This window comes from Cygnus olor, chromosome 4 (assembly GCF_009769625.2).
Source record: "Cygnus olor isolate bCygOlo1 chromosome 4, bCygOlo1.pri.v2, whole genome shotgun sequence".
Lineage (NCBI taxonomy): Eukaryota > Metazoa > Chordata > Aves > Anseriformes > Anatidae > Cygnus > Cygnus olor.
In genome coordinates, this window is record NC_049172.1 from 45,890,920 (window position 1) to 45,916,908 (window position 25,989).

At 40.6% G+C, this 25,989-nt stretch overlaps 1 protein-coding gene across 1 annotated transcript in view; it reads left to right on the forward strand.

Annotated features, from left to right (window-relative positions):
- PTPN13 (protein tyrosine phosphatase non-receptor type 13) overlaps positions 1–25,989 on the forward strand; it is a 92,513-nt gene that overhangs the window by 42,440 nt on the left and 24,084 nt on the right. Inside the window, exons 9-24 of the mRNA XM_040555434.1 lie at positions 5,374–5,593; positions 6,889–7,029; positions 7,147–7,321; positions 8,382–8,535; positions 8,685–8,823; positions 9,263–9,415; positions 10,772–10,954; positions 11,986–12,148; positions 17,195–17,678; positions 17,788–17,885; positions 19,560–19,616; positions 20,899–20,991; positions 22,254–22,361; positions 23,107–23,238; positions 23,645–24,111; positions 25,096–25,224. Coding sequence (XP_040411368.1) covers positions 5,374–5,593; positions 6,889–7,029; positions 7,147–7,321; positions 8,382–8,535; positions 8,685–8,823; positions 9,263–9,415; positions 10,772–10,954; positions 11,986–12,148; positions 17,195–17,678; positions 17,788–17,885; positions 19,560–19,616; positions 20,899–20,991; positions 22,254–22,361; positions 23,107–23,238; positions 23,645–24,111; positions 25,096–25,224 — 2,896 coding nt within the window. The remainder of the gene's footprint in view (positions 1–5,373; positions 5,594–6,888; positions 7,030–7,146; positions 7,322–8,381; positions 8,536–8,684; positions 8,824–9,262; positions 9,416–10,771; positions 10,955–11,985; positions 12,149–17,194; positions 17,679–17,787; positions 17,886–19,559; positions 19,617–20,898; positions 20,992–22,253; positions 22,362–23,106; positions 23,239–23,644; positions 24,112–25,095; positions 25,225–25,989) is intronic.

Here is a 25,989-nt window from a genome sequence, read left to right on the forward strand (position 1 = left end):
GTAGAAATCCTGCTTTAATTCTATTAAAGAAACTCAGAGGTGTCTGAAGATTGTAAACGTTTCAGGAAATGTGGCAAGGCTGCCAGATATGTCCTTGTAGTTTAGCCTATAGAGCTATGCTTTGAACATGGAGATTAAAATAAAAGAACATGTCCTTCTTGCACTATTTGTTTCCCCTAAATGCATCTGAGTAAGGCAGGGTCTCAGGTGGGCTGTGTATGGGTGCAGATGAGAAAAAGAACAGAAACTTTGAAATGTTATGGCTTCTGTAGGTCTGTTGAAATAATGTATTGGTTTCCTTACCACTTGCACTTTGCCTGGAAAATGTGAAGTCGTTTAGAGATGTATGTATTGGCATTTCTTCTGGTGGAGCAGTATTTAAGCATTACTTAGCTGGGCAGAAATACAGTATCAATTCATATAACGGTGTAGGTGTTGTGCTGCAATGTTGAGGCAATCTAAGAGATCTGTCCTGTTGTGACTTAAGAGGATTTGGGCTTGTATGGGAGCTTGCAGGGCAAATGTTCAAGGACCCTGCTTACAGGTTCATGTTGCATGTCAACCTGTTAAAGATCTGTAAAGTTCTGCTTCCAATTCTATGCTACCTTAGAGCAGTAAAATGGCTACTTCCACTGAATGCACAGAACGAGCTCATTAATTTATTCTTTGCCCTTGCTTTTCCTTTTGGTGAATAGTGCTATGTCAGCCTCATTTCCACAGTGGCTGATTTTGACCCCGGGAAGCTGCCAATTCAACGCTGCAGCAATGCTTCAGAATAACCCGTCAGTAGTTGGTGGATGCTGGTAGAGAGCTTGGGTTTCTATTTACAAAATGTTTCAGAAACAGAGTGTAGTATGTGGTATGGAAACAAGTCACATTGTTGTATATGAATCAGGCCTATTATGCAAGTGAAGGTGCTGTGGTAAAAGAGTACATACTTTCTCATGGTTCGTTTTACATTGTCTTATTTTAATTTATATTGTTCTGTTAAGACTGGTCCCTTTAATGGAAGTAATTTGTGTATGTGTGAAATCCAGCAGGAAAATACTGTTCGGTAAGTGCAGCGTAGAATCATCTCCTTGGCTTAGCAGTGGTGTGAGCTTCACGTTTATGGAACTCTACAGCCTTTCTCCAAGGCTTAGAATTTATTTTGGTCTGCTGGTTTTGCTTGGCCTCATATCTCTGCATCTGCTGAAAGATACCACTCTATACCTGCACAAAAATGGCATAGAAGGGTACCACAGGTAGTTCTTTACAGAGTTAGAGACTGACACCCTATTTTCATAAGCTGAGAAACCTTTTCCTCAGTACCAGACTAGTAAGTACATCCAAGATAAAAAATAAAAATAAAAAATTAGGCTGAATTCCTGAAAGCTAATTTTACCTTTTTTTTTTTTTTTTTTGACCCATTGAGAAACAGAGCAAAGCAGCCAGGAGCAGAATTTGGTCCTAAAATAATACTTAGATAATATCTGTGTTAATTATGTGAGCTGAACAGAAGACAGGTCTGTCTGTCTGTCTCTTTCTCTGTGTGTCTTTCTCCAACAGCTGTTAAAACTTCCCGGTGGTATGGCGTGCGGAAAGGAGTACCACCACTGATGGATGGTAGCTGGTTCAGCAGGGACATTTCCAAGGAAATAACCTTCTATTTGTATCCAGCATATTGTGTATTGCTCCTTCAGAATGCTCCGTGCTGCAGAAGACCATGACTTTCATAATTTCAGAACCATAAACTGTCAGAGTAGAATCATTGATAGCAAGTAGTTCCAGGGAGCACATTCTCAGAGTTCAATGGTTTTGGCTCCGGGTTTGGGGAGGCACATGTGAACGAACCTATAACTTGAGTCCCTGCAGATGTTCAGAGTGTTGTTCTCTGTATTCAGAGATAGCATCTGTACTTTGGTACATTTTAAATTCACTGCTCCTGTGGCACGTCCTTAGAGGCAGTCTGCTTAATTATCCATGGAATAAATCTCATACAAGTGAGGTGTATATCAAATGGGAGGATTTGAATTTGAGGGAGTCAGCAGCTGATATTAAGAAAGTGGTAAAGCTGCATCAAGATTTGTGCTGTTTGGGAGAGCAGCCTACTCCTAAACAAACATAAGCCATAGATTTTATTTATTTATTTATTTAGTAATTTTAGAGAAAGCCCAAGCCCTTCTTGTGTTCCATGACAGTTGTTACCCTTTAAACTTCTTGGAATGCTTTCCTTTTGGCAATGGATACTTGACCTTTTCCTCTTTGCTTTTCGTATTTCTTATTTTTGTCCTTTATCTCTTTTTCCTCCTTTACTATTTCTTCCTTTTTCTCTCTAGGAGCAGCAGCTGACATGGATCTCTTCCTTCTGTTGCCTTTTCCTTCCAGTTACCCGCTAGATTCCATTTGCATCTCCGTCCTCTCCTACCACTGTGAATCCATCTTTCTCTGTCTCTTCCTAACCTTTCCACTGCACTGTTCATTGCAGAATGCTACCTGCTCCCCTTCTTCCAGCTTGCTTCCTTCTGTGATCCACTATGTGCTCATGCCGTGGTAAGTACACTAGGAGTGAATTCACTTGCTGCTTTGACAAGAGTCAGCCTTCCAGGTGACTGCTCACCTGCCATCTTAGGTTAATACCTAACTGCCAGACAGTGGTTTGCAGCCAGACATGGATGATAATAAAGAGTAGCAGCCAAGTACTTGCCTTATGGGGAACCATAGGAAACACGCTGCTGTCTGTTAGGAATGTCATTGGGATTTTTTTATGGCAGTAATAACACTTGCCTATTCCAAACTTCTCAAAAGAGCTCTACCTGGATCTGTCAGCAGTATCTTCTCTGCTGTTGAAAGATATATTTCTTGTCTTGGGACCTGGAGAGGGAATCAAGCTGCCACCCTCCATGGAAAATAGACACTCTGCCCAAGCCTGGCTTTACTGTACTTATCTGGGATGCTGGAGTGTGCTTTCTCTGGGTGGTGACAGTGTTTATATCCTGAGCTGGGAAAACTTCTGAAGCATCAGATTTTTGAGCTGCTTCTCCCTGCCACCACTCACGTTTTCAGAGAAATGCATGTGAATTAAAAAGATAAACCAGCGTAACGAGACTGTTTTGCACAGTAATTTATGATTGCTATTGCACAGATCTATATGTTATTAAAAAGGCAATTTTTTTTCAGCAGTAGGGGTGGTTTCACATTAGCAAGTGTTTTCAGGTACAGCCAGTTGCAACATGTCTCACTTTTTCATATCAACTTTGATAATTCATAGATATTTACATTCAGAAAGTGTTTTGGTTTTGTTTTGTGTTGTTTTTTCATTTTGGAGCCCATCCTTAGACCTTGATCTGAAGAGTGCTTGTGGGCGTATTTAACTAACTTCATTGTGAATATTCCCACACAGACTATGTTGATCTTAATAAGCCTCCTCTCTGTGAAAAGCTAAGCTCGTGCACAAGTCTTTGCAGGTCTGAGCACTGTCCTCATTACTTTGGCCTTTTAGGTGCACGTTATTAAGTCTGCTGCAAAAAGAAGCAGAGGAGGGAGAAGGGGAGCAATGCTAGGAAAGCCCAGCACAGTGGGAAGGATAATGGGCTGACATCAATAAGTTTCTCTGTAACTCCTCAAGAATTTGCCTGAAACTCCGTTTGAGGAACCTCTGCCTTATCTTGCTCAGTTCTCGGCACAGCAGTGCCGTTTTATTGTTTGGAATTTTCCACGGTAACATAAATCTTATTTTAAGACCATTTTTGTATGTTGGTCGATGGAACTCCAATATCAGAAAATGTATGAGGACATGCTGTATGGTTCACACTGCTGGCATTCATTAGAAGCTTTGCTCTGAGATGATGGAAATAGATTTGAAATTATGCCCACAGATTATCATAGACAACTGTGCTGTCTGGGCAGGTGCCTTTTCTCTTACTTGGTAACTGATCTGTCATTTATCAAACTTATATGTCTACTTCTTAAAAGAAACTAATGGTAAATTTTTCTGTCTGAAGAAGTCTGTAGGTTACCTTCTTACTACAAAGTGTCAGTGCAGGACTTGTTTTACATTCCTCTGTATTCCTAAATTTCAGTGCAGGGGTATACAGGATTCAAAACATTTTTTCTTTCTTCTTTTGTGTTTTTCATTGCTCTAGTGTGCCATCAGAACTAACTTAGCTGAAAAATAGAGTTGTTAACTTAGCTGGCAGAATTGCTAACAGAGCTAATTTAGCTTGGTATTGGTCAAAGTGCCTTTGCATTGTTAAAGGTATTTTTCGGTAGATGAACTTCATGTTAGTTTCTCCTATCTACTTGTGCTGAAAAATTGTGTCTGTGTAGTTCTGTAAACAGAGGGAGAACAATAAGCCCTGATTAATTTCTATTTAGTTTGGGGTTTAGAGGTGTTTTTGACTCGTAAGTACAGGAGACAGGGAGAGAAGTCAAAGTTGTGTTTATTTTTTTCCAATTTTTCAAATAAAAATGGTTGTTTACCCAAAATGAGACCTGGATTTTTTTCCTAATTAGAATAAAATTGGTAGGATATTGGGGATCCTTATTTGCTGAGTTAAGAAGTGGAGGCTAGATTGCTGTTTTCACAGAAAGAGTGGTGGCTTTTTATTTTTGTTCTCTTCTACTTTTTTCCTTCAAATGATTCATTTAGACTCTTACTTCATTTATTGTCATGCCTATATATCACCCAAGTCATTCTTAGGAGTTTAAGAGAAACGTTTATTTTTTTCCAGGAAAAAAAAAAAAAGATGATTAAAACATTTTAGTATGGTATTTAGAATAACTTAGGATGCTGACACATATAAAATGTTTATATAAATATGAAATATAGTAAATATTTCAAGTAAAGCGTAGCAAATATTTTAAGCTATATTTCCTGCTCAGGAAAAGTTCAGGGAATAAAATACAATGTTGTGCAAGGAGTTAGTAAAGAATTGCTGCAGAGGAAATGATTGGAGCAATACGTACTCATATAAAGTACGCTTTTTTATTTTTTACAACATCTTTTCAAGCATGCCTTTTTCACAGTCCCTGCTTGAACAGACTCAGTTGTTCTTCCTCCTGTAGATTGCCTGGTTTTGTATGGATTCCACTGGTTTGTAGTGTCGAGTATTTTTTAGACTGCAGTTGAGCCTTTATTTTCATACAGATAAATGACAGGCAGTTGTAGAACCTCGGCATGTGCTACTCATTTTCCATACTGATTGCTTGCTATAGAGTGCTTCTGTCTAGGAACACCCTGTTCATCTCCTGGCTGCTGGATAAATGTTGAGTTTACCATAGTATTGGTTAGCTTGTTTATGTTTCTGGGTTTCCACTTCGATAAGTGCTTAATGCAGAGGAATGTCTTAGTCACACCCGTAATGTCTTTTATCCTCTCTGACTATGTAACAGGCAGCATGAAGCACCATTTGAAGGCAATCTTATAAGTCAAGAAGTGATGCTAAAGCGTCAGGAAGAAGAAATGATGCAACTGCAAGCTAGAATGGCTCTTCGGCAGTCCCGACCGAACCTCTACCCTGGAGATGCAATTAGGTCCTCAATGCTCGATATCACCAGAGATCCGCTGAGAGAAATAGCCCTGGAAACTGCCATGACTCAAAGAAAACTGAGGGTAATGCCTTGATCTTAGGTGAACTCTTATTTTCATTGAAATGGAGCAATGTCATGACTGAAATTGAAATATATGGGATTCATAAACTGGGTCCTGCCATAAACAGATGAAATACTAGGTGGTTGGTGTTGCTGTGGTAGGAAAGACTTAACTCTCACGAAGTAAACTCCTGAGCTTTTGTGGTGTTAGTGGCCACGTAGCATAAAGAAGCAGCAAAAGATACTGAAACAGACAGCAAGCCTTGACTGAACATTGCATTGGTTAAACAATCAAGAGTTCTAATGGGGATAAGGTATATTTTTTCCAGTATTCGGTTCCTCTTAGTGGAAAGTAGATGTGTCCCACCACCATCAGTAGTTATTAAATAAATAAACTGGGAAGGTAAAGAAAGAATGGCAAAAAGGTGATACATTTTGTGCTTGGGTTCACCCTGACTCATTGTGCAAACTGCCCCTCACTTTCCCAGCTCTCTTGGTATGTGGATGAAGTACAAGATTAAAGAGGGAGACAGAGACATAGGTAAATGGAGTGGATGATGTTCAGAGGAGATGACAGTTTGATGCCCTCTGCTGCTGCTTTCAGTTAATTGAATTCTTTTTCTTGTTTGCATGGGAAACAGTGATACAAGATTTGCAGGTGAAGTTGCAGTCATCATACTGGCTAAGAGTCTATGTGTCTCCAGTCCCTAGCACTCTGGCCAGTTTATTCACATAGGCCTTAACTAATAAGTATTTAGGTGAATCTTGGACCACTTCCTTACGGCAATATTCAAGTCAGTATTGTGCAGAGGACTTCTTTGAACAGTTTAGACAGTTTATGCTCTTCTGTAATTCACGGGAAGAACAAATATGTAATGCTTATTTGCCTACAGGCAGATAGAAATTTGCCAGAACCTTTGCTTGAATCCAGCAGACAGAATGAGACTGAAGCATTTCAGACTTTAGGAAAGGAGAGTTGGGTGTTGCAGGCAGAGATCTGTCAAGGCAGAGTTGCTGCCAGTGCAGAAAACCTTAGCAATGTTAGGACATAGATTACTGAAATAAGCCCAGGTGGTCCTAATATGCAGCACACACCCCTATATTTTCAAGGAAGACAAATAATATCAGTGTTAGCTTTTTGCCCGGGTAAGGAAGGAAAACATGTAGAGTAGCAATGTCATCAACACTGCAGCCTGCCAGCGCATCTGGCACGCATGCTGACAAAATAAGATTGTTCAAACTGACCAGCTCCTGTGAGGAATTCATAACAATTTTCCAGCTTCAGCCTTCAGTTCCTCTTTAGTGTGTACAGGGCAGGAACTAACTGTCCCTTGGTCTCTTATTCGAGCAACACAGTATTCATTCATACGCTTGTGCTTTGCAGAATTTCTTGGCCCTGAGTTTGTGAAAATGACGATTGAACCGTTCATCTCCTTGGATCTACCTAAGTCTATCTTGGTAAGAAAGGGGCTGTTGAGCAATCAGTGGCAGGGGTAGGAAGTTTAACGAACAAATAAACAAATGCACTTTTACCGTGAGTGTGAACATTGGGATATTTTATTTCACACAACGCAGACGAAGAAAGGGAAGAATGATGACACAAGGCGGAAAGTAAATGTGATGCTTCTAAGTGGGCAGAAGCTGGAGCTGACCTGTGACACCAAAACAATATGTAAAGATGTCTTTGATATGGTTGTTGCACATATTGGCTTAGTGGAGCATCACTTATTTGGGCTGGCTACTTTAAGAGGTAAGAATAATCTTTTTGTGTAGTAGACTGGTATAGAGCAATAAGAGGTAAGTACAGGGTGTTGAGACGAGATAATCAGAGACTGCCTGGCACGTACAAGGCATTTACTTTGAGTTACATGCTTTTGTACAGAGGCAAAATATGTTCTGCAGTGAAGAAAAATTCTATTCTTTAAAATCGTTTGTTTGCCTGAGTAATGGCATCTTGGCTCAGGCAGCCTGTTCCTTTTGGTTGCTGCGTGTTCTTCACTGCAGCTTGCTGCCTTCACAATGTGTATTGCTCTGTATGGCACCCCTCAGAGGATGTGAGAGGGGTTTGGGTTCTGATAATATGCTCTCAGCAATGCTGCAGCCTCTTGTGGGGGCAGGCCCACAGGGGTGCTGGGTTAACTAATAGGGCTCCTGGTGTAGAGGGAGTTGTATTCAGCTAAAAAAGGTTTGCTTCTGAACTGTTTATTTTTTGCTGTTAGAACAGACCAGAAGTTGGATTTCTTTTTCTTCACTGGGGGGAAGGTCATTTTGGCAGAACTAACGTGTTGAGACACAAGTTTCCTGTTTTCTTGTCTAGTGGACTAGTGCAGAACTGTAGCACTCAGAGTACTGGCAAGAGATAGAAAACCTTAGCAGCCTGAGAACATTCTCCGTCTGTGGCAGCCTCCCAGTGCCCTAGGCAGTTTAGAAAGCCTTGAAAATACTTTGCAGAAGCATAATTTGGACATAAGTAGTAAGGGAGGGAGGGAATGACAGATTAGAAATTCCTATGGGTTAGGAAATTTAAAATTTTAAAGATGCCGTAGCTCCAATTTCATGGCTATCGTGGAATATTACTTTTTTTTCCCTTCCCCTATTTTTGTCATTACTAAAAATTATTTCTAATACTGTTACTCAGTGTTTCTTCCCTTCAATAGCCATTCTGTTCATAAGCCTTTGTTAGCCATCACAAAACCTTACTGTATAAAACTGAGTTTCAGAATTATAAATCTGGTCTTGATCCTCCAGCTGGAAAAATTACTTGACTCTGATGTTTTTACTCATGTGCTTCTCTTTAACATTCATGGCAGACAATGAATTTTTCTTCGTTGATCCTGACATAAAGCTAAGTAAAGTAGCTCCAGAAGGATGGAAAGAAGAACCAAAGAAAAAGAACAAGCCCCCTGTCAACTTCACTCTGTTTTTTCGCATCAAGTTTTTTGTGGATGATGTCAGTCTTATACAGTGAGTGTATGAACATCTTTTTAACCTCTTAAGCCCTAAATTTATGTATGGAAATTGGATATTAATCAAACACTCTAAATTCCTAAAAGGAACAGTACCAAAGTTGGTGTGTTTTTTTGTGTTTTTTTTTTGTGTTTTCCTTCTTCTAGGCATACTCTCACTTGTCACCAGTATTATCTGCAGTTGCGGAAGGACATCTTGGAAGACAGGATGCACTGTGATGATGAGACAGCCTTATTATTAGCATCCCTAGCTCTTCAAGCTGAGTATGGAGATTACCAGGCAGAGGTACACCATCAATTTCATCTCTGAGAAACTGTGTTCTTTGTGTTCTTGCTGCTTAATAAAAGAACGGACTGTGAGCAGCCATGCGTGCTTCACAGTTCTGCCCTAGACAAAAAGGTCAGCCAATATGCTGCTGACAACTGTAATTTTTTACAGTCTAACAGAGAACATGCACAGGGCTGTTGTGGAACCTAGTTCAAGATCTAGATATTGAACCCTCCCTATTCGGTAGAAGTGGAGTCAGGCTTGGATGGGCTTTGAAACTATATGTGAAACTAAGCTATGGGTCACAGCTGGGAGTCTGAATCCCTCCCCTTACTCAGTCTGAGTTTGCAAATGTGCACTTCTGCCTAAAATTAACCTTAAAGCTAAATTAACTCAGTCACGCCCATATAGTCCGTAGCATATGGAAATGCTGTCACAAAAATGTTTCATGTTGTAGGTGCATGGCATGTCGTATTTCAGACTAGAACACTATGTCCCAGCTAGAGTGATGGAGAAACTAGATACATCCTACATCAAGGAAGAGCTGCCAAAATTGCACAGCACTTACGTGGGTGCTTCTGAAAAAGAGACAGAGTTAGAATTCTTGAAGGTAAGTGGTAACTGTTTGCTTCCTTAGTCTGGCTGCATGAAATTCCTTTCGAGAAGTTGGGTGCATGGACTTCAAATGAAATCAGAGGAAGCCAGCTTGAAAGGAAGAAAGCTGAAAAGATCTCAAAAGATTAATTGTTAAAAGTGGAAAAAAAATCGTAATAGATGAGGAGGAAATCCCTTATGCTTTTTTTCCATCATCAGTAGTCTTCTTGCTTTAGCTCAAATAGGTTAATTAAAAGCAACTATTGATCCTTGTGTTCATTCTAAAGGAAGCCATGATTATGAGGCAGCACAGCCTGCATGCCCTACCTAGTTTGTTCTTTCTGCTGTGGGGAAAAAAGAGAATGTAAATAATGAAATGTTTTGTTAGATCTAATACCTTTTATGCTGGTTAGGACACATGGTATAAAGCGAGCCAGAAACATTACCAAGCAGACTTCCTTTTGCAGATAGTGTGTACGATGATAGGAAAACTATAATTGCAGACATACCTGCTTTATTCTAAAAGGACCGATTAAGGAATATAATTATGGGCTTTGCTGCTGTTGCTCATGAGATAATGATCAGGTCCTGCCTTGATTCAATGGCTGAAAATGAATTAAGCGTCTGAGAGTATGCAACTTAGACGCTGGATAACTATTACACTGTATTTCCAGAGTCACTCTCTGCACTGCAGCAGCACACTCAGAGACCGCAGCGGCAGAGGTGGTCTCGGCTGTTGCTCATGTGGCAGAAACGCTCTTATAACCACCAGGAATTAGAGCGAGCAAGAGCTGGGGACTTGATCCTACCCAAATCTAGCCTGGCTGGGGGCGGGGTAGGGAGAGCAGTTGGATTTCCTCGTTTGATTCATTGCATCAGTCCCTTAAGCAAGTACTGAAGAGAGAGCGAGAAGAAGGACTGGGAGTGCAAAGTGAGCCAAACTGCTTCTTTCAGCAGTGGGGATGCCTTACTGTGATCACGGAATGGAAGCGTAGATCTAATTCTGCTTTTAAGAAATGTTTTAACACAACAAATGCATCTGACTGGTTACAATTTATTCTTAGCAATTAATGTGTGGAAAGTTTGATTTCAGTTTTCATTATTCATACTTGAGTTGTTAGATTTTGTAATGAATCCTAATGAATCCTTTGCTGTAGTCTTGGGCAGTGTGTCAGCAGATACTGCCAAGACTTAAAACCATCTAGAACAGTTCGTGTTGACGTGTGTTATCATCACATTCATAACCTAAGTGGAATCACCAGATGAAGAGCAATCTTTTTTTCCCAAATCCATATGTATACATAAATATATATATTTCGTACTTGTACTATATATTCTTAACTTCAGACCCTCTTTGCGTTGATCTATGCAGTTGTGTCAGAGGCTCACAGAATATGGCATTCATCTTCATCATGTGTTGCCTGAGAAGAGATCCCAAACAGGTATCCTTCTGGGAGTGTGCTCCAAAGGAGTTGTTATTTTTGAGGTTCACAATGGTGCTCGCACACCTGTACTACGCTTCCCATGGAGAGAGACAAAGAAAATATCCTTTAGTGTAAGTCAGCCTCTTTCACTGTTTGATTTTTTTTTTCTTTTTTACTAGCGTGCATTCTATGCTGCTCAGGTTCCAGCCTCAGAAGAGATTTTAGCACCTGTGTTTTGAAGTGCTTTACAGCAAATCTGTAATGGTATGAAATGTGGCTTCCCTGCTGTCTAGGAAAGAACTAATGCAAAGATAGATCAGAGGCTACTGGGAGTGTGGGGAAGAGCTCTACCCACTTAGTGCATTTCTGGGCACTCTGCCCACGCTGCTGTATGGCACCTGAGAAGTGAAGGAGCCCTAGGGTGAGAATCCCGTGTCAGAGGACCGCGTACTGGCAAGTGCCAGTGCTCTCTGGAAAGAGTTGTTGCACCAACGTTGCTTGTCAGCTGAGGTGTTTAAAAGAGTCGTTAAGCTAAGTGATATATTGGATAGCAGGGGGTGAGACACTTGGTCTGGGCTATACCAGCCAACTTCAGGAAGCACACCTTAAGCTGGGGGTTGTGTGTCAGTTGTTAATGAGCTGCCAATGCTTGCTTTTATAGAGGTATTGAAAACAGTACTTCTAATTCTGATACCATATTGAAAAGCTGCAGCTTGTGTTGCCTGTTCTAGGATTGTAATGGTCAATTGAAGTTTCAAGAATCTTAAAAAGACCTGAAGCATTAGCTGATAGATTTCATAAATAGATGGGCTTATAGTTCCTCTTCTCTTGAGCGGTACCAGCTCCTGTAAATTTCGGAGAGGTTTTTCAAAAACTCATCCTGCTAAATGTGACAGTACTAGTTGTTATTCAGCAGTAACAGTAGCAGACACTAATTAAATAATAATGAAGTACCATCTCAACTAGCCCAGAAGTAGCTTTAAAGTGCTTCTTTGTAAAGCTCAAATTACTTTCAACCCCTATTTTAAACAGAAATCTCTCCCATCGATGCATTTTTTTCAGGAAAGTTTGAATGCTGTCATTATGCAAAAGCAAGTAAAAAAATTATTCATAGGGTAAAAGAAATCAGTGTCTTAAACTTTTTTTTTTCCCCATCATGTAGAAGAAGAAAATAACTTTGCAGAACACATCAGATGGTATCAAGCATGCGTTTCAGACTGACAATAGTAAGACCTGTCAGTACCTTCTGCATCTCTGCTCTTCCCAGCATAAGTTCCAGTTACAGATGAGAACCAGGCAGAGCAACCAAGACACTCAGGACATTGGTAAGGACTGTGGTGCTGTGGTGGTTTTTAATAGCAGTCTATATGTACTTTTATAAGGAGAAAAAAGTGGACTTCAGCTTCTCACTACATGTGTAGCTCTACATTTAGAGAGAATGTATAAGGAGAATCTACTAGCTAAGTTTATTTTGAGACAGTGAGTTGGCAATCACACAGAGCTGGCAGCCAGCAGTTCCTTTTAAATAGAAGGAATCTAAAAATAGGTCATTAGTAGTGCTCTCCTATCTGATTAATAGCTTTTGGTATTTTTTAGGAAAAAAAAAAAGATAATTCCTAAATGTGATTTGTAGATTTTGCTTAATGTGAAATGCGTTGATTTCATCATGTGGAATTACGGATAAATTACAGTGTTAACTCACTAGGGCAAATAAACCAGGGAGCATTTCATGCTGCTGCATCTGTAAGTGGAGTGGGTAGCTGTCTTTTTATTCTACTTACTTTTTGGTGGACCAACTAAGGAACGACACTGATGATAGTCAATTTTCTTCAGATAGGAATTGCCATCTAATTTGCATGTATATAATAGAAAGTAAAGTGATGTTCTTCTAGATGGAAAGTATCTGATGAGCAGTCATTTAAAAAGAAAAAAACAGCCCCTGTAGTAATTTCTTGCCTACTTGGATCAGAGCTGGCTTCTCTGCCTGACTTTAGTGCAGACTTGAAAATGCAGTTCTGGTCAGTCTGCCTGCTCAGTCTTTTTGTTCTGTGTTTTTATCTGTCTGCATTCCAGTTGCTGTTAATCCAGATTTCCACCATCCTAGCTGGGATGGAGTCTGTGACCCCATTGCAGTAGAGGTTGTGATATAAATATATATGTATATTGCAGCCTTTTCTGTTCAGTCAGGTGCAACCAACTTGTTAGTGCATAGTGGGACCACAGGGTACCTTGATACGGTGCTTGGTACTGCACTTAGTGTTAGCTTGCACTGAAATGCAAAGGAAGGCAGTACATGCAAGGCTGTCATGGCAGGCAAACTTGGTTGCTTGCAGATGAGGTAGGTGTTACGCTTTCAGAATCTGGAAAATAGTAGTTCATTTCTGTGCAGTGCAGGTTTCTTTGAATTCAGCGGTTTCAACTCTCACCAGTCATTTATAACCAGAAGAAAATTGTGCTGTGGTTAATTCTGTTATGCTCCATCATTAAAAGGAAAAATAATGCAAGGGAAAAATTTGCTTTTGCCGTAATTTCACTGATCTAAATGGATTAGCCCTGTTTCTCTTTCCTGCACATAAATATATATATAAATATATATATATATATATATATATATTTAGTAATAAAATCATTGCAATAGTATTTTTTAAATAAAAAATACTGCAATACAGATAGGAGAAAACAGTAATGAAGTAGCTAATTCAAATAGCATATTAATTACAAATACTGCTTTCCTTCTGTTAGAGCAGTGAAATCCCAAGCAGTATTTGGGAAGCATTATTATTCATCTGCAGAAGCATCCTTTTTTTTTTTTTTTTTCCAGAGCTGTTAAAACGTTAGTTAAAAAAGAAAACAAAGTGGTGGTTGGAAGAACTCAGCAAAACAGTAAAGAAAAGGACAGGTCAATAAGGACATTAGTAACTCTAGGCTGATCACCCCAGAAGCTGCACCTGTCGAAGGCTTCTAAAGGGCTGATTGTGGGTTAACAACAGAGTAAACACACACGTGTACCTAAGGCTTACAGCGTTCATGGGTTGGAGTAGCAGAGTGACAAGGATTCAAATGCTTCTAAAGACTTCAGAAATACAGTTTTACTGTGTCTAGCAGCCTCACATGTGATTTCAGATGATAAGTGGAGAAAATACTCGGAGAAAAGGGAGAAGATCTGGTGTGCATAATGGCAGTGAATGAATTTTCATGGAATATAACAGAGGATAGAGACATAACAGAGAGCACTTGATAGTCCCTGTGATGTTCCATGGCATGTTTTTCACTTGCTGCACAGTGTCCTGGGAAAAAACATTTTAACATACACAAACCTAATGAAAAGAAATAGGTTGGGAAAATAAGAGGAGAGTGCCTCTTGGATAACATTCTTTCTGCATGAATAAAAAGAGATGAGACACAGAGTTCAGGGAAAAAAAGTAAGGAACAATTTTACGGCACATAAGAAAGGATGTTAGCTATAACTTGAGGGATAATCACTTCTTTTATACACAACTTCTGTGTCAATGCAGCAAACAGAACCAGGCACCGAGTTTTAAGATGGATCTTTTGGATTCTTGAAAGGGTGTATAGAAAACCACAAAGATCGAAGGGTTAAGTCAGTTTTACAAAGGAAGATTTTAGAGCACATGAGAATTCTCAGTTATGGGGTTGGCAGAAAACACTCACCTGAAATCCATAGGAAAATTCAGTCTTGTATTGTCAGAGGGTATGTACAAGGTCAAGAATAGAAATCTTAAAATGTTTTATGGCGGTACTCTTCCTCAGGATGTGAACGCAACAAGAGCCAGCATCACTGAGCTTCTGTCACTGTCAGGAAACAGATTTGTGTGTATCTGATCCAGCAGAACCATTCTTACATTGCTTATCAGCTATTTGATGTGGATAGGGAGGTGATAGTTGTATGCTAATTCACATTTTAAAATGACAAAATGTGTTCCACAACTAAACCTTCTCTCTATCTGTGTGTTTATTACAGAGCAGGATTGAGTTACTGTTGCAGTTAATTTCTGACATACGTACTAGAGGAAGGAATGTCTTCCTCAAATGGCAGTGCTGAGGCTGTGGTTGCCAAATGCGCTCTGCAGTGGCGAATGCTTCAGCATTTAGTAGTGCTGCTGGATGATGCCTACAAAAAAGTAACATTTCCCTTGCAAGTTACACTGCTGCTTCCAAAAGCAGCTTATTTCCCAGCTGCATGTGTGGAGCTTAAAACACTAGCTAACAGAAAATGAGAATTATCTACGTGGTTGAGGATTGCTTTCCTCCATCTTCCCTCTGAACTGACTCCAGGACATCAGTGAAGTTGATGAAGGGTTCAGATGGCCAGATTTCCTTTGGAGGCTCTAACCAGCAAACATGTTGCCACAGCTTATCAAGCTTCTGTGTGAGAGCCAAGCCACAGGAACTTACCTGCTAGCCTTAGGAGGCAGTTAGGCTAATAGATGTGGGCTCAGCTCAGCTTTGCTCTGAATAAGGCGGGGTTAGGCTAGCTTATATTATGTCGTGTTTGCTTTCAGCTAAGAATATTCACCCAGACGGTTCCCACGACTCAGCTGACACAGTAATTTAACTACAATCCAAAACCTGTTTCTCTCTGCTGCTTAAAGGAATTGGGATTTCAGGGGTTAAAAAGTCTGGAAAACCCCAGTCCACATTGTCTGTTCTGTGCTAGAACATTAAGGATGTTTCTGGCAGGGGAAGTCCCCAAGTTCACCTGAGTGAACTGATGTTCTTGTACTGGGTAGAGATGCTGCCAAGCTGTGATGGTTTTACTCAGGTGGGCAGCCGAGTTCCACCACGGCCTCCCTCTCACTCCCCTTCCTCAAAGAGGAACAGGGAGAAAATACGATGAAAAGGGCTCAAGGGTTGAGATAAGGATGGGGAGATCACTCAACAATTATCGTGATGGGCAAAACAGACTCAGCATAGGGAGATAGTAAGATTTATTGCCTATTACTAACAAGCTAGAGAAGCGAGAAACAAAGGAAAGAAACCAAAAGCACCTTCCCCCCATCCACCCCCTTCCACCTCCTCCTCCCGAGCGGCGCAGGGGAACAGAGGAATGGGGGGTTGTGATCAGTTTTTGTATCCGCCGCTCCTTTGCAGTCACTCTCATCTCCTGTGCCGTGGGGTCCCTCCCACGGGATGCAGTCCGTGCTGAACTGATCCGGTGTGGGCTGCCCACAGGCAGCAGCTCTTCAAGAACTGCTCCAGATATGGGTCCGTACCACGGGGTCCATCCCACAGGAGCAAACTGCTCCAACCTGGGTCCCCCACGGGCAGCAGCTCCTGCCAGGTCACCAGCTCCTGCGTGGTCTCCTCTCCATGGGCTACAGGTCCAGCCCGGAATCTGCTCCGGCAGGGGTCTTCCACAGGCCGCAGCCTCCATCAGTGCAGGTCCACCTGTTCCACCGTGGTCTCCTCCACGGGCTGCAGTGTGGAACCCTGCTCCACCGTGGTACTCCATGGGCTGCAGGGGGACAGCCTGCTTCACCATGGTCCTCACCACAGGCTGCAGGGGACTTCTGCTCTGGCGCCTGGAGCACCTCTCCCCCGCCTTCTTCACTGACCTTGGCGCCTGCAAGGCTGTTCCTCACTCCTCTTTCTCTCCCAGCTGCTGTGTGTGGCAGCGTTTTTTTTTTTTTTTCCCTGTCTTAAATATGCTTTCACAGAGGTGCAAACAACATCGCTTATTGGCTCGGCTCTGGTCAGCAGCGGGGCCCTTACCTAACATGGGGCAGCTTCTAGATCCTTCTCACAGAAGCCACCCCTATGGCCCCCTACTACCAAAACCTTGCCACGTTTAGCCAACAGGGCTGTAAGAGTGTCAGGGACTTGTGAAGAGAGTTAACCAGTGGTTGGATGGAAATTGTGTGGGATCTGATAGTATGGATGTGGGGCAGCGCTGCTTGTTCAAATTCTGGAAAATAATTGCATGAGCAGGTTAAAGGAAGTATAGTCTTACAGTTCACTTGGCTTGAGATGCGACAAAGATGACTTGCTTGGCAGACGGAAGTGATGTGCCTGTTCATAAGGCGGCGCGGCAGTTTAACAGGAAGTAAGAATCTTTGTATTATTAAGGGGATAAATGTTTTTCAATTTTAGTGTTTTTGAACTTCAGTGTAGCATACAGTTAGGTTAGCATACTATCATTAAATCCAAACTTTGCTTTTTGAGCAAGCTGCATGGATGTCATATGTATGTACCTGATGATGGTGCATACTTTTGGGTGTTATGGCTACAGGAAAAAAAAAAAAAGCTTTGTTTGAGTTGGTTGTTTAAAATGCATGCCTTATACAAAGAGGTCGCATTAGCTCTGTTTTATAATGTGAATTTGTTTCTTCTTTAAAAAAAACAATCTGCAGAGCGAGCTTCATTTAGGAGCCTAAACCTTCATGCAGAGTCCGTCAAAGGATTCAACATGGGACGAGCAATCAGTACCGGTAGCCTGGCCAGCAGTACTTTGAACCGACTTGCTGTCCGGCCTCTGTCAGTTCAAGCAGAGATTCTCAAGAGGTTGTCCTGCTCCGAGCTCTCGCTCTTCCAGCCTCTTCCTGGCTCTTCAAAGGACAAGAACGAGAAGACTTCTTGGGAAGACAGACCCAGGGTTATGAGCAAATCATTTCATGATCTGAGTCAGAGCCATATCTCGGTTTACCCTCCAAGGAAAAATATTATCGCTGCTTTGGACTCTTCCTCCCAAAAAATAGAGGACATAATGGGAAGAGTCTTTCAGCAAATGCCAAAATTTGATACTGGATTGGCAGCAGGAGCATTGAAACGAGCAAGTAAGAGTCTCTCTGACCACCCTGAAATGCCTTTGTGTACAGTCAATGTACATATGCATCGGTTTTGATTTATTATTCATACCATTATTTTATTACATTGATCCTTCCTTCCCTCTCCCAATTTCCTTTTCCCTCTGTCTGGTTTCCCCTCTTTCCTTCTCCCCTTTAAGTTCAAAATCTCATGCAGGTTTAAGTAGAAGTCCTGAAAGAAAGAAAAATGAATCGGACTCATCATCCATTGAAGATACTGGTCAAGCCTATGTTGTAGGTCAGCATACATAAATCCTATTGCGGTATTTACTAACTAACCTCTAAAATTGCTTCAGATGTAATGCTTTGATATACATATTAAGTGATAGTAATATTTGGACTTAAAAAAGGGATCACATGTTAAAGTATGCCAGACACATCGCCTGTAGTTCCAGAATAACTGTAGCAAAGAAACAAAAAAAATACTCCTATGGAGAAAGTGACAAACCAGTCTATACACAGGTATGCAAAGAATCAATAGTTTATGGTACCGATTGCACAAATAAGTCCTAGCAGACAGTAAAAATCAAGTTCACAAAAAAACAAGCTGAATGCTTTTAAACTCAATCATTGGATTATGGAACAAATTTTTAGTAGTTCTGTCATGAATTTCTGGTTATAGAAGGTTCCCTGTTAAAATAACAGAAGCAAGGATGACTGAAGTATTTGCAACCTTAACTTGCTTTTTGTGTGTTTAATATAACATTGATTGGTTATGGAATTTGAGAACAAGTGGGAGAATGTTAAGTTTATGGGAGTCGATAGAAATGGACCTTTCACTCAGAGGGTGGTGAGGCACTGGAACAGGTTGCCCAGAGAGGTTGTGGATGCCCCATCCCTGGAGGCATTCAAGGCCAGGCTGGATGTGGCTCTGGGCAGCCTGCTCTAGTGGTTGGCAACCCTGCCCAGAGCAGGAGGGTTGAAACTAGATGATCTTTAAGGTCCTTTTCAACCCAGGCCATTCTATGATTCTATTCTGTGAAATAAAAAAATGCAAATAGTGACCTGCAAATACTTAACAACTGCACACAAAACAAGGACTGAACTGGGAACCAAGCTTTTTCTGGATTAAGAGCATCAGCTGCTCAGAAGTGAGATGAGGCATGGAATTTCTGTAGAGACTGATGGCAGCCATTTGTCCTGTGCATTTAGCTTTACAATTAGTCTTGTTATCATGTGCTAATCCATGATCTCTGGGTCAGCAAGTCCGATAACCATCTTAGTTACATGTTGGACATTGCTGCTGCTGGGGGACACATATTCTTTGTGGATGAAACTCATCAGCTGAAACTTTAGGGTTTAGAGGTTGAGAAGGTCTGCGCTGCTTTGCTAAAAAGCTTGAATGGTCTTACCTCATTTAATTCCATAACTTAGTACATTTATTATTTCATCCTCTGTAAAGTACAGTCTTATTTACTCGGCATTCCGTCTTCCAAAGAAAATATGGTCCTAAGAGCAAACCAATTTGAATAGGAATATTTGGTCCAAGTGGCTTGTTACTGCCCAGACTTGCTTGTTACTGTATAAAATCTTACAAGGCTACTGTTCTGTTGCTTTATAAAGTTAGGTATATTCATGAAGTCGTGTAACAAAATTTAGTCTTTGACTTAGGCCTTTCCTTAAAACCCTGCTAATTTTATCTGAAGTTAAGAGTGGCTGTGAAGGCCAAAGCTCTGTCCTTTCTTTAATTCTTTGCCTTTGCATGAGCTACCCCCCTCTCTTAACTTCGAATTGCGACCAAAGTACTTTAATCACCACAATTTGCTAAACCATAACTTCTTTGGTGTCTTTTTTCAACTAAGTAATCTGATATTGTGAATGAGCTCATGCACGTTCTGTGTAAAGTCTGAAGCTTCTCCATAGCTTTATGGAAAAAAAACGATAATGTCTAATATTTGCATTCATGTTGCAGGCGTTAGCATGAATAGTTCTGGAAATCTTCCATCATCAACACCATTAAAAGAGAGCAGTAAGTTGATAAATAGCATGTCTATTTAATTATTTCAGTCAGTTACTTTTAATTTGTACTTGTCAAGTGCTTCACTTGAACCTGTCTTGTTTCTTGGCTATTCTTAAATCAGATACTTCTGCCACTTAGTTGGATGTGGAACATTTTGCTAGATACAGCTTCCAATATTTGTTTTGGATGGCTTTTTGAGGGAGATTTTTACGTTTGTGTAATGCTTTTCTGCTGTGGAGGGTGTCTGTTCAGTCTGATGCTTGGAAAGTTGTTACCTAACATGCCATGCCCTTCCAAGCTCATTTCCCTTACTTGTGAGGCTAATGATGCTGTAGGGTCCCAAAAGACCATGTTTTGACTTTTGCAGTGGGGATCATAACCCTTTTCCAGATGGAGAAGTCTGTCACATTCTCTCGCATCAGGTTTTTTTGTTTGTTACTGGTGTGCAGAGCACACTAGGTTTCCGCTGTTGTGGAAGCACTTGTACTATTTACAGCAAAACTGAGCCACCTGTCCAGTCTAAACGAATTCCATCTTCTACAGGTAGAAAAGTCATGAGGTCAGACTTAGAATACATTGCCTTTTTCTGAACTGCAGGAGACGTTGTTGTGGTGGGTTTTGTTGTTGTTTTTTTTTTTTTAGTTGTTTTTTTCCCCAAATCATGCTGCTTCTGTCTCTTAAGTGCCTGGGTCTCTTTCAGCCTGTTGAGAACACTCATAAGTCACATAAAGCTACCATGAGTGTGCTCAGATTTGAGAAGCGGCAGAGTCACCAGCCTTTAGAGCTGCAAATGTGGAAGTCAATTTAAACAAGATAGGGTCTAGAAGATGTTTCTAATGTTGACTGTTTAAACAAAGGACCATCATTAAGAGAATTCACTCTTAACCTTTAGTAACTTAATATATTAAGCCCCAGTTTCGCTTTTACCAATGTGTTTAAGCCCTGTGTCCCTGGGCAGGGTACATAACCACAGATCTATATACCTGGCTGAACTGAGACCTACCAATTTGAAGATTTAAGGCTCAGGTGAGCTCAGACTATGCTGAGTGCTTTTCTTAGGAGGAAACAAAGATTTTACCTGCTGAAGATGAGATGAGGTGCAATTTTTATTTTTTCTTTTTTACTTATACGTGGCTTGGAACATCCAAGCTGGACCCACTGCTTCAGAGAAACTTTTCAGTTTATCAGAGGACTAATTTCTCCTATGGAATAGGATTTAAAGGCAAACCTAAAAGGATGTGCATGTGCAAGTGTTCACCTCGTGCCTGATCAGCAAATGTTGGCTTTTCAGCTGACTCTCTGCAAACAACACAGAGCAGAGTTTCCTCGCCAGAAAGAGAGATCACTTTAGTGAACTTGAAAAAGGATGAAAAAATGGGTTTAGGTAAGTGACTTCAAAATTGTTGAGTGTGTTATTTTTTATGTTCGTTGAAGCTGAAAATAAAATACAGTTTTGGTATTCTGTTTTGAAGTATTTATCATAGGACTGAGGAAAACAGACATGAGCTGGATTTCTAAGGCATTTGTTTAAGATGTAGAAGGCTAGGCTTTCTTAACAGCACACACTACTGACTTGATTGGTGTTAAGCAAGCCTGTTTCTCGGCTTCTCTATATTACATGTGGTATAACATTTCTGATTATTGTGAAATAATCATCATAGAAGTTAGCATTTGAAGTTTGTCTCTGTGTTCAGCTAACACGTGGACACCTCACAGTTGTGACAACTTGGAGGTTTTAAAGAAGAAAACCTTATAAAGCTGTTAACAAATAATTGTGTTCTCATAATATCATTGAATGGAACATTAGTATGAGGTTTAGTGAGTCTGGAAGTTGAGATATTTGGATTTCATTCCTCCTCCTGTTGTTGTTTTCCATAAACCCATGTAATTTTTCTCTTTAATTTGATAACAGTTGCACTTGAGGGGAGGCTCTTTGAAGTGTCCTTTAGGGTATAGTTCTGTCATTCCACATAAGACTGTTTTGTAAATTTGAAGAGGGAAAAAGTTGACAAGATCATATTGTGCAGGGTCAACACTGAACGTTAAGATAAGAGCTGACCAAAAAGGATAGCAGTTCATATGAACTTTACCTTTTCTTTCCCATGCAATCTGTTACTTTGCTGTTCTGCTAGAGTAGAGGAGACCTGTCATCTTTGACCTTTTTGTTTCTTGATCATGGACATCTTTGCCAGCTTTACCTTGTAGAATTGGCAGATAGATCTTAGAAGCTTCAAAAGAAAGCCTAGGTATGCTGCTCTTCAGTACACAAAACTGGGGTTTGAAGAACCCCGTTCTTAATATCAGGGTCAGACATTTAAGTAAAGCATCTAACTTTAAGTGCAAATACATTTCATCCGGTCAGTGAATGGACATATAATGTTATCTTTTTGTGCATGTTTTTTGTGCCACAGTTGACAGCTAGACAAAGTCTGAACTGCTTACTTAAAAAACAAGAGCACAGTAAAGTTTTATCAAAAAGCTTTAACGTTTACTTTCATGTAGAATTCTTTGACATGTATAGATGATTTTCTGTTACTTTACATATGTTGGAATGATTAAGTTTTTGTCTGTTTTGAAATATAGACTTGCAGTGTATTAAGATAAGCTCTGATCACTGACATATTTGCATCGGGCCTTTTTTAATAGGCTTTCAAATAGTTGGTGGAGAGAAGACTGGCAAACTTGATCTGGGAATTTTTATTCATTCAGTTACTCCTGGAGGGCCAGCTGATCTGGAAGGATCTCTAAAGCCAGGTGAATAATGTGAATTAGGAGAGGGGTATACATGACACAAAAGGCCAAACTCCTACGTAGTGCAGTTGTCATCTATGGCTGCAAAAGTCAGTCCCTTAAACGTGCCAAACTTCAGATTCCTTCAGGATAACTTAGAAAACTGGTGATGTACATCTCAGTTAGACAATATGAAAATAAATGACATTTGCATCAAAATAAAAATTGTAAACTTGAAGGAGTAGAAAATGGAAAATTCGTAAAAAGAGAGAGGTTTTCTTTGATGCTATCTCTTGATTGGTACTTTCTAATTTAAAACTGTTTAAACTCCCAATCCATACCAGGATTTAGGGAAAAGTGCATGTAATCCTGTTAATACTATTTAAAAAAAGAGAGAAAATGGATTTTATGTAATATCAGTGCTTATTTATTTTAGTTTGTGCCTTGAACTGAACTGCACAGTCTATTTCACTTCTCAGTTTGTTTTTGCATCCGTTCTGCTTATGGCAAAGGAAAAGGTTGAATGAGTAGAAAAAAAAATCAGGAAAAAATAACAGGGAAGGGTTTGGCAGTTTCAAAAAAGGAAATATCATCAGTTGTTGATTTTTTTCTTATTAATGATTGGGGTTCCTTTTCCCAGCATCAGTTTAATTTTAGTAGTTTTTATTCCATGCTTTGCATAAATATGTTCAGACCTGCACACTCATGTCATCAATGATGGCTGAAAATATGTATGTTAGATTGTATCTGAATAAATCATTTTGTGCAGGACACCGACTAATATCCGTGAATAGCACAAGTTTAGAGGGTGTCAGCCATCATGCAGCATTAGAAATTATAGAGAATGCACCTGAAGATGTGACACTTGTTATCTCTCAGCCCAAGGACAAGCTATCCAAAGGTACGGAGAGAAATATTCTTTACTATTAAAGAGTTTTTTGAGTTTGAGCGATCTGCCTTCTCTGACAACTTTTGTAAAGTCTTTTCTCTGTTTCCTTTAATTCACTGATCTGAGCAACTGACCTAGCCATAAAATGCCACCCATAACTTCAGTCACTTCTGTGAAAACCCAGCTAATATGTGCTTGAAGTTTTGTTTCGGGACTGAAAGCAGACGCGTTGAATTTAGCAGTAAGATAACTTGTGGTAACCTTTAGTGAGGACACACTGCTTGCACTTTAAGATGAAAGTGTTCTACATGATATGGACCGGTAAAACCGTGCATGGCTGTAAACTGAGAAATTTCTATAATACTGCAGACAAGATGTTACCAGCAGCTCCTGACTGTCTTGTCTTGTGATTTTTCAGCATCATCCAATGCTGCACACCTCACTAACGGAACCAGGACTTATTTAAGGAGGCCGTCATCCGTGCAAGACAATGAGGCAGAGTCCTCTTCGGAAGAGCACAACCGGTCCCGTGGCCACCAGAGGCCTGTCTCAGGGAGTTTGTCTGGCTTGTCAGGAGCCAAGCGGGATGGGAGCATGAGCTCCCAGGACTCCAGAACTGAGAGTGCCAGCCTGTCTCAGAGCCAGACTGCCGGCTTCTTTGGCAAACGTGCAAGTGGCAGAGCCCAGCAGGATCCTCAGAACAACAGTGATTCCCAGACTGGGCTTTCAAAAAGTAATGAGAAGAGAAGATCGTCATCTGACAGTACTCGAGCAAAAATTAAAAGGCCTGGGGTAGCAGAGTCGGTGGAATATTCTGACCGAGGAGATTCTGACATGGATGAAGCAACTTACTCCAGCAGTCAGGAGCAGCAGGCAGATAAAAAGGCATAGTTTATCTCATATGAGCATTTCCCATTGGTGTTAAGAGTGGGAATGAAATAGCTGCCCGTGGGTGTGAATAAGGTGAAAGGGTGTGGGGGAAGGCCAGCCTAGCCTGCAGCTTATCCTGCTAATGGCAAATGCTAGTAGCTAATTTCTACTAGTTTGGTGATTTTGTTCAAAATGAGTGGAGAAAATCACTCCTGTGACTTCCAAGAGCTTTCCAATATCACATCATGGGCATGTCTTAGTTGAGGCAGATTCTGTTTTGGGATGAATGTGTAGTGCTCTTGCTGATTCTGTAGAGAACATGTTTTCAGTTCTTTGGTTTTGTCCAGTGTGGTCATGGGGTAATGGCCACTCCTGAAGATAAATTAATTTACCTGGAAGATAATTTAAATTTTTCCTAGATTAGATAAATTAGTAGTGATGTATCTGGAATGAGTAGCTAGAATAGCAGCTCAACTCCTATTGTTTGGGAGTTCATTATCTAATCACGGAAAAAATGCTCTTGTTTAATGAGAACTTCATTGCAGAGAGCCATGCCGGAGCAGAGAGCTTGCTACTTCACCTTGCTTGAAAGCACATGAGAAAGTACTACAAATTCATCCCTAACTTGCAGTGATCCCTATTTTTGGCTGATGGAGATAGTTCAGTGAAGTTGTAATAATTAATCCAACAGACCCTAGGCTGCTGTAATACTGAAGTTTTATAGTTAACAGTTTCTCTGTTCCACAGCCAGCTCACTTTGACAGTAAAGACTCAGCCGCTGAAGGCCAGGCATGTTTCTGCACTAAAACTTTGACTGCAGCATTAGAGGAGTTAAAGCTATGAGTCTTACGAGTCAGACCGATGGGTCCTTTCCCATGTGGACTCCTTTTGGCTGCCTCTGACTCAAAAGCTCATCCTGTGGGAGTCTTAACTGCAAGCTTCTGTTCTAACAGAAACCTTTCTCTTTGTTTTTCTTTTTGCTTTTTGTTTTAAATAAAGGAATCTTCCTCAGCGAATACAGCACACAAAACGAATTCTAAAAAGGTTACTGCAGCACTTCTTAAACCTGGAGATATCTTTGAGGTTGAACTAGCCAAAAAAGATAACGGCTTGGGAATAAGTGTCACGGTACTGTTTGACAAGGTTTTTAGATGTTTTCTCTTTTTCTCTACTCCCAGCAACCCATTAATTACTAATTTACAAGGAAGCAAAACATTTTCTGGAGTCACTGCAGAGTATACAGCTTTACTGACGTAGAATTCATCTCACCAAAGCTGAAAAATTATAATATTTTAAGTCCCTTTTTTGTCATCTCCCCCTTTGTTGTTTTATGGTAAATCCCCAAAGTCCTAGTAGAATCTTATTGTAGAAACTACTTGCAAGTACAAATAAAAAGATGTTATTTGGCCCCTGCCACCCAATAACAGGCAAGGGAGAGAAATAAGACCTTTTCTGATGGGCATCATAGGCAGTGGAAGGAGTAGTGTTACCTCAGGGTATCTGAGCACTTCCATGTGTACATGCACCGTGTTCTGTGTTCTCCCTCTGCTGGTTAAAAGGCAGAAAGCAAAAAAATACTTAGATCCAAATTAGACCTGGCTGACACTGCCTCCTTGCAAGGTTACTGCCTTATGAGATCAAAAATGTTTTTTATTGGACAAATTTTTCATCAGGTTATAAAATTTTGAAGGTAGTTTGCATTTAGGGCCTGCCATCCTGCAGAGTGGTGCTTCGGGGTGATGAGAAGGATTTAGAACTGAGATGCACACGTCTTTCACAGCTCCTGTTTTTGTTGTGTCTTAAAAAATGCTTTTTGGGTAGCTTAATATTCCAATATACGCATTGCTGGGCTCCCTCTGCCCTCCGAGTCTGTGAAGAAGCTCTGGTGGTGCA